Source organism: Neophocaena asiaeorientalis, unplaced genomic scaffold (genome assembly GCF_003031525.2).
Source record: "Neophocaena asiaeorientalis asiaeorientalis breed wild unplaced genomic scaffold, Neophocaena_asiaeorientalis_V1.1 scaffold497, whole genome shotgun sequence".
NCBI lineage: Eukaryota > Metazoa > Chordata > Mammalia > Artiodactyla > Phocoenidae > Neophocaena > Neophocaena asiaeorientalis.
Window position 1 is genome coordinate 1,104,364 of NW_020174568.1, and position 8,744 is coordinate 1,113,107.

An 8,744-nucleotide genomic window follows, 5' to 3' on the forward strand; every position below is an offset into this window, starting at 1 on the left:
CACCATGCCTCCACCCCTCCCCGTCAGCCGGTGGCTCTGCAGCCTCGCCTCTCACTCCTGTGTTGTTTGAGCATGAGGGGCGCGTGGAAGGCCCAGGGACTCCCCTCTGCCCTGAGAGCTTCTCTGCGAGAACCAGCTCCTGGGACGAGGCCAGTAGGGGCAGATGTGTGATGAAGGGCCCACGGCTCTTCCAGCTCCTCCCTTCAACCCTCAGCCTGCCCCCAACCCAGCTCCCAGTTAGGCCACACATCGGTGATTAAAAAACGAAAGGAGGAAATAATGAGAGGCGGCAGAAGTGTCAGCAGGCGGAGCCTCGTCTACCCCTCCGCATCAGCCGTGGCGCCCTTGTGCTGATGGGCAAAGGGCACCTGGGGCTTGGACTCCAGTGGCAGGTCGGTCTCTCTGGGGCGACTGTGTGCCCTCGTTGGCACGGTTCCAGCTGGAAGGAGAGGAAACCGGGAAAAAGGAGGGTTTCCTCCTGCGTCGCCTTCACACAGTGTTCCCGAAACAGCAGAGCTTCAAGAGCAGAGGGACGCTTTACTATGTTTCCAGCACAGTCTGAGAAGAAGGACCTCGTGGAGGGTGTGGAACAGTTAGTAGCTGGTGGAGAGGAGGGTCGGGACGTGTTTCCTGTCCAGGCACAGCCTCTGGCAGCTCTGTCCGTAGAGAGATTGGCGAGCCTGGCTGCATTCAGGGTGCCGGGGAAACAAAACACACAACACACCAGATTTGCCCTAATCGCGACCTCAACTCTCAGCCTTGGTGATCAAGGATCAGGTCACTTTACTGAGCGCTTTAGTTCATCAAAGGCACAGTTGAGATTAGTAGGACAAACACAAAGTAAATAGTAAGACACCTTACTGTTCATCCTATACATCTCTGTAGCGTTTGAATTTTTTCCCAAATAACATGTATTTACTCTTTTTCCCTTCTGTCAGTACGATGATATGGTGGAGTGACATTTCTGACTTCCTTTTTGTACTTACCTGCGTATACGTGAACTTAATACATGTGCATAATAAAATTGGGACTGCACGCCTATTAAACAGCTAAAATAAGTAATGGTAACACCAAACGCTGGCGATGGTGTGGAGGAATTGAATCTCTCATGCTTTGCCGGTGGGCGTGTGCAGCGGTACAGCCACTCTAAACAGCTTGGCAGCTTCTCAGAAAACTAAGCGTACCCTTCCCACACAACCCAGAGAGATTAAACCGGATATTCACCCAGAAACTTACCCGCAGCTGCGTTCACAACAGCCCCAGACCGGAGGCTGCTGGAGTGTCCTCCAGTGGGTGATGGTTAAACAAGCTGTGGTGTGTACACACCGCAGAATACTACTGGGCAGTGAAAAGAGCAGGCAGTCCACATACGCGGCAGCTTGGTGGGTTTCACAGGCCTTTGCTGAGTGGAAGAGGCCAGTCTCAGATGGTCACAGGCTGTCTTAGTCAGCTCGGGCTGCTGTAACAAAAACGCCATAGCTGCGTGGCTTAAGGAAGGGTTTGTTTCTCGAGGTTCTGGGGCCTGGGAAACTCAAGATCAAGGCTCCAGCGGATCCTGTCTGCTGAGGGCCCACGTCCTGGCTGGTGGGCAGCTGTCTCTAGCTGTCTTCTCGCCTGGGTGTCTCTGACCCCATCCCGGGGGATTAAGGCCCCTCCCTCATGACCTCATTCGACCCTGCTGACACCCCACAGGGCCATCTCCAGATCCCGTTGCCTTGGGATTAGGCTGTCAGTATGAATTCTGGGGACACAGAGATTCAGTCCACAGCAAAAACATTCTCTAAATTACAGTTATGTGGATGGAAAACAGACTAGTGTGTTGCTGGAGGGTGGGTGTGACCGTCAGAGGGGACGTGAGAGAGGTCTTTGTGGGGCTGGAAGAGCCCCAGGTCTGGATGGGGGTGGCAGTTACACGGATCTACAAGGTGTGACAAGGTGACACAGACCTGTACACACATTGCGCTGGCGTCAGAGTCCTGGTTTTCATTGTAAGCAAGATGTAGTCATTGGGAAGCTGTGTGAAGGGTACAAAGGTCTTCTCTGTACAATCTTTGTAACCTCCTGTGACTATAATTATGTCAAGATAAAAAGTTTAAAGTGTGATTGCAGGTCCTTCACATTAATTCCTTGCTGCACGAGAGACTTCATTGCACCGTGTGTTCAGGAACCATCGGCTTCTCCGCAGTGCTGCTTTCCTGTCTAGTAGAGACGGGACTAGTCGTTATGGGGGGAACGAGATAATTGGTTATGTTTTTAGATGTGCCAACAGCAGCTGATGGTCATGGTTTCCCAGACCAGGTAGATGGATGATTAGCCCCTTTCACTCACCACAAGTATCTGTCACGCATCTTTGTGTCTGTGTGTGTCAGTGTATCTGTGTGTGTCTTGTGTGTCAGTGTGTGTCTGCGTGTCTATGTGTGTCTGTGTGTCAGTGTGTGTCTGAGTGTGTGTGTCTGTGTTTGTCTGAGTGTGTGTGTTTCTGTGTGTCTCTCCACACCAGCTGTCTCCTTCCCTCTCTATTCCACACGGTCACTGTAAACAAACATTTTTTAACCACGAGGCTGTTTCTTTCCTGTTTAAAGATGGCGAGCCTCTTGCTCCATTCCCTGCAGGCTCTGGGCCGGGGCCATTCTGACCTGTACCCCGAGATCCTTAGGGTTCAGAATGAGGAGAGCATGTCTCATTTTCTGCCTCTAGCCCCATTTTGTATGCACTACCCAGCCTTTCTAGATAACCTGTTTTGCTCCCCAGTAATTACGTGTAACCGTTTTCCCACAGAGAGTTAGCATCTCGTCTGTGGGATCAGACCACCTGGGTTTAAATCTCGACTCCACCACCTACTTACTGGTTATCCAGCCTCTTTGTGCCCTGGTTTCCCCACCTGTACCTCCTGGGAACACGGCAGTGAGCACCTAGGAGCACTGTTTACAGTTCTGGCCATCATGCTGCGGACGTCTCAGACGCGTTTTGTCTGTTTGCTGATGATTTCATGGCCCTTCTGTCTCTCGTGTGACCTGCTCTGTCAGTCAGTGTGCCTTTCACCTGCTCCCTAGGTTTTCTTTTTTTCTTTTTGATTGATTAGAGCACTAAATATTCTTTTTGAAAGAAAAAAACCACTAAATATAATTTCAGCATCTTATATAACCATGTAGGTTTAAATGTTTTTTTAATTTTTAAAAAATTATTTTCTTGACGTTTTAAAATTGAAGTTTAGTTGTACAATATTGTTTAAGTTACAGGTGTACAACATAGTGAGTCACCATTTTTAAAGGTTATACTCCATTTATAGTTATCAGAAGATATTGGCTGTATTCCCTGTGCTGTGCGGTATAGCCTTGTAGCTTGTTTGTTTTATACGTAGTAGTCTGTGTCTCTTAACCCCCTGCCCCTGCCTCCCCTCCCCCCTTCCCTCTCCCCGCTGGAAACCACTAGTCTGTTCTCTGCATCTGTGAGTCTGCTTGCTTTTCATTGTGTTCACTGGTCTGTTGTATTTGTTAGATTCCCACCTGTTCCCCTTGGTCTGGTGGGAGGCACAGGGGTGCCAGGAGGTCGGTTTGGAGAGATTGGGCCCCTTTCACTGCCCCAGGACACGTGTCCTCATCACTTCACTGCCGACCCTGGTGCACTGGAGCCGACAGTGGTGTGCAAGGAGCACAGCGAGCCTGCAGCGCATCCTTTATCTTCTATCCGTGATAAAGACCCAGAAGGACTGGCTGCCTTGGTTACAGGCTCAGCTGGGGCCAAACGGAAGGAGTTGTAACTGGACGCCGGCTCTTCCCCTGCTGAGCCTGGGACTGAGCTGTCACCGCGCCAGAGTCACAGAGCAGGGTTCATGCCTGCACCCCCTGCACAGCTGTTCCATCCCCCCTGAGGGCGGCCGGGCTGCCGCACAGCTGGTCCCGTGTGTGCGGGGAAAGTTCCTGGAGCTTCCAGACGCTCAGCGAATCCACACCGTCTCCGGCACAACTGCCTTGCCCGGAGCTCTTAATGTGAAGGGGCCGGTGCGACCCTGGAGCCGCTGACGTGTGGGAGCGGAGAGGGGAGTGACCGGGACGCCGCCTGGGTGTCCGTGCCTCCGTCCTGACCCGTCCAGTCCCCCGTTCCGCTCCGCGATGGCACTCCCGGGCCCGCGCCCCGCTGCCATCCCGGAGGGCGAGGAGGTACCCCCGGCGGCCTGTAACGGGGAACACCGGGCGCCCTGCGGCCAGGATGAGAGGGCCGTGTCCAGGCTGCAGCGCAGGCACAGCGACGTCAGGGTCTACAAGGAGTTTTGTGACTTCTACATCAAATCGTGAGTGCCCCTCCCAGCCCTCTCCTGGGGCTCGGGTTCCCTGCCTTGGGCTTTGACATCGCCCCACCTTCAGTGGGGCCTCCCGGGGTGGAGCGGGCGTCCAGGACGAAATGCAGAAACGGAGGAGGAGAGCGCTGTCTTCTCGCTGCCCATGCAGCGCTGAGGTCTCCCTGTTGGGAGCTGGGAGTGCCTGGGGCCTCCAGGGAGTCATTAGCCAGAAGGAGCATTTAACGGCCTGATTCTGTTTCCACCCATCCTTTCCCTGCGCTTTTGCAACAGATGTTGCTTCTCTTTACAACTCCTGAGGAGCTCTGTTTAAGACTAATTGGGCAATTATAATCACACTGTAACCAAAATACTTCATCAACTGTCAGGACGCTTTTAGGGTTTACTTTTCTGCTCTTCAATGCTCGAGGTTTTGTTCTGCACGCTTTGATAAACGAGGCACTTGAACGAGGGAAAGCTCGAGGAAGTCAGGTTTTCTGTGTGCAGCTGATGTGTGGAAGCAGGTCGGCCAAAGCAATTCTCACCAGACAGTTACGAAGGCTTTTCTGTTCCCCGAGGTTTACGTTTCCCGACGTGGAAATCCTTTTTTGAAAAATTAGCCTATTAATTATAACTAACCAAGTGACAGTTCTATCATCCCTGACTTTTAATAAGTAGCTTCTATCATCTGTGTTAACTGTGACAGTCACTGTGGAAAGAATGCGTGTGTCCGTTTTCCATCCAGGGGATGTTGGCCATCGGGGACACTGTGCCTGCAAGGTCGGGGGTGTATGGGAACTCTCTGTATCTCCCGCTCAGTTTTGCTGTAAACCTAAAACTGCGCTAACTACAGCCCATTAAAAAACAAATACACAGTGCCAGAGGGTCAGAGACAAGAGAGGAAGGGAAATAATGTGAACAGTTGAGTAGGTGGGTGAGACTGTTGGTTGGTTGGTTGTTTTCCTGGAAGTTTCCTCTAATGTTCTGTTTCTTTTCCTGCTTGTTATTGAAATGAGTACTTCTTCAAAGATACATATTACTTTATCTCTAAAACTACTTTATTTTTCCTGTGTGTGGGGAGAGGTTGTTTGTATAATGTGTCTGTTTTCTAACTATTTGAGTATTTGAACTTGAATGTAAACGGTCTATAGTGTAATGAGTATAAATAGGTCATTGATAAACATTTTGATCTTGGGACCCGTTTACATTCTTAAAGCAACATTGAGGTCTCCAAATAGCTTTTGTTTTATCAGCATTTACTGTATTAGAAAATAAAACTGAGAAAAATTTAAGTATTTATTAGTTCATTTAAAATAACAGTAAGCTCATCGCACATTAATAATATTAATACATATTAATATTCATTAAGTTTTTATGAAAATTGTTTCCAAAATGAGAAAACTTGGGGGGAAGAGTGGCATTGTATTACATTTTTGCAAATCTCATTAATGTCTGTCTTGATAAAACTGTTTCACCTGCATTCATCCTTCTGCAATATGTTGTTTCACATGAAGTTTATAAAGAAAATGTGGCCTCCCACAGAGATGTGGGAAAAGGGAGGACATTTCCACCCCGAGAGGGTCACTCATCTAGGAAATCATGAGTCAGGATGTCCCAGGATTTCTTCTTTTGTAGGTCTCCTGGGGCTCTACTAAAATCATTGAGAATTTGGTGACTCTTCTGAGAAAGTTTTAAAGTAATAATAATGCTTCATATTTGAGTAGCACCTTCTGGTTTCCAAAGTGGTTTTATGTACTTTTTCTTATTTCGTCCTCAAAATGGTCCTAGGCCCATGGGGGCAGCTGTGGGCTGAGCACACCTCGTTGACGGGTGCCTGTGGATGCTGGCCCCCACTTTGGAGAAGGGGGGGGCAACAAGCCTTTCCAGAGCTTCGATAAAACTACCGCTGTTCGTCTGGCTTATGGCAAAGCCAGGTGACGAAGGGAGTTGATGGGTTTTTCTCCCTGATCCACAGTAACTTTGCAGTGACAAAGTAGAAAATGCAATTTAGTATGAGACTCAGGTCAGGTTTGCCACAAGCAGTGAGGCTGCCTCCCTTCCTTCCTTTTCTGGTGGCGTTTTAATTGAGTTTTGCTTGGTGTGGGGTTGTGAACGTGGCACTTCTGGTGGAGTGTGAATACCACAGGGCAGGATACTGCTGGGTGAGAGCTTTGGAGGAAGAGGGCGGGGTTGTCTTCCGCTGGGGTAGGCGGGGGCGAAGCATGCGCTGCGCCAACCTTGCTAAGGAAGCAGTGAGATGTAGGCTGTGATGGGACGGGGCAGCCCGTCTGCCTGTGGGATGGACCCCCGCCCACCTGCCGCCTGGGGGGCTGGGAAGGTTCGTTGGCGATGACTTCCCCAGCTGGGCTGACAGGGTGTCTGGGTGGACAGAAGCTGCCCCGGGGCCGGCCACAGAGCAGAGCGTGCGCTCTGCGTGGGGTCTGGATACCTGAAAATAAACTTGCAAACCACGAAGCTGGCTGGGCCAGCGCCTGCTCTGCCTGGGGACCTCCCCACCTGGAGGCCGTTCCTTTATGTGAGATTCAGAGTAAGCAGTGGTCTGGTCACGGGCTTGATTGTATGCTTTTCCTCCAGGCTGCACAGGGTTGGGTGGGACGTGGGCCTTCACTGGAAGCACCCGCGTGTGCTGGGGTCCAGGGGGACCCCGGCCCGGACTCACCAGCCGGGGACTCGTAGAGGGTCCTCTCACGTCCTCTCGAGCATTTGACCCGACGCCATCATCTGGTTGTGACTCGTGGGCGGGGGACCTGGATTCTGGGCCTGTGTCTCCTGTGAGCTGGACAGCTTTGCAAGGTTGGGCTCGTTGGTCTCTGAACCTGCGCTTCACCATCTGTAAGATGATCTTCAGAGTGGAAAACTCTGTGCTTTTAAGATGCATTTTGTAATATTAGTGTTCAACGTTTGTCTTCCCAGTTGGATTATAGGGCCCAGGCATTTGGCGGGTTGTAGAGCTACTGAAGCTGCTTTCGGCAGGCCCTCACGGCGGGTGCGAGGGGGCCTGCGTCTGGCCGGGCCTTCAGCGTGTCCGGACCCACGTGAGGGGGACTTAATGAGGCCACTCGTCAGGCTGTCGGCTCAGCCCTTGAGGCGGCTCTCGGTGCCCCCTGCATCCCTGCCTCCTGGAAGGCGGTGTGGGTGCGTCGTGGGCATTTGGCAGGGGATGCAGGAATGTCGGCGAACCAGAGGGTCTGCACCCCGGACGCTGGGTGGGGTTGAGACCTTGGGTCGCAAGCGGGAAAGCGGGCTTTATGGACAAGATATGATTGTTGTGGCCTCAGACTGAGCTCCCGGGAAGGGCCGCCGTCCGTGACCTGTGTCCCTTCTGTGTTGCAGCAACATGGCCAACGCCCTGGCCAACGCCAGCTGTGAGCGCTGCCGGGGAGGCTTCGCGCCCGCCGAGAAGATCGTCAATAGCAACGGCGAGCTGTACCACGAGCAGTGTTTCGTGTGCGCCCAGTGCTTCCAGCAGTTCCCCGAGGGCCTCTTCTATGAGGTGGGTACCGGTGGGCGGGCGGCATGCGCGAGGGCAGGGGTGGCCCTGGGCAGTGACGGTGGCGGGTGTCTGGGGCTCGCCCGCCGGCCCTGCAGGTGCCCCCCGCCCCGCCCCAGCACGGCCCGCTTCCTCTTGCCCCACAACTCCCAGCACCTGTGTCCTAAAGGGGCTCTTGTTTGGGGGGGAAGGGGGCACCCCCTCCGTATCCAGCTCTTCTCTGTGTCTCCTCTTCTTCCCCAGCACTTGTCCTCCCTGATCCTGTGGTGTCACCACGTGGCCCGCGCTCACTTGTGTTCATTCTGACCAGTCCTGGAACCTCCTCCTCACGTCTGCTTTGGGGGTGCTGGTCTAGGGATGACCCCGAGCTGTGAGCGAGGACGACAGTGTGTGCGTGTGTGTGCGTGCGCGTGCGTGCACGTGTGTGGTCCCCTCCGTACGCATTTGCATGTGTCTCTCTCCGTGGCGACACGTACACGTAGAGTTCCGGGACGCCCAGAGGTGGCCACTGTTTGATTTCCCCTTCTCCTTCTACCAAGCAGATTTAAAATTTTTTCTGTTTTACAGGCCATTCCTGGGGAAGGAACAGTGGTTTTTAAAGGTCATTAGTAAGTCAGTTGTTGGCCAACTCGACAGCATCTTCCCACAGAAACAATGCCCCTGGGAGGGAAGCTCCCGGCCAGCCTGTGGCGCAGCGTGTCGAGACACAGCTCGGGGACACCGTGTTATCCACTCAAACGCATTTTTCCAGCTCCTGCTGTGTCCCAGAAACACACATTCCCTACGACAGAAACCTGTGCAATTGGAACGAGAATCTCTCTTTCCGTGAAGGGCAATGGCTTTCGGGCTGGGAACGGCAGGGGACAGTGTGGGGGGCTGAGCAGAAGAGGGGACCCAGGGACCCACAGCCGGAGGGTGGGGCTGAAGAGGGTGAGGGGAGCAGGGGGAGAGGGGGTG

The 8,744-nt window shown here is 52.8% G+C and overlaps 1 protein-coding gene across 4 annotated transcripts in view; it reads left to right on the forward strand.

The window, feature by feature from the left end:
- Positions 1–8,744, forward strand: part of LIMS1 (LIM zinc finger domain containing 1) — a 67,288-nt gene that overhangs the window by 42,898 nt on the left and 15,646 nt on the right. For 2 of the 4 annotated variants that reach the window (XM_024757987.1, XM_024757986.1), the window contains exon 2: positions 7,631–7,790. In XM_024757987.1, the coding sequence (XP_024613755.1) occupies positions 7,635–7,790 (156 nt within the window). In that variant the 5' untranslated portion in view covers positions 7,631–7,634. Of the gene's footprint in view, positions 1–3,992; positions 4,292–7,630; positions 7,791–8,744 lie in introns of those variants that run through there. The other 2 variants (XM_024757988.1, XM_024757985.1) reach the window with 2 other exon arrangements.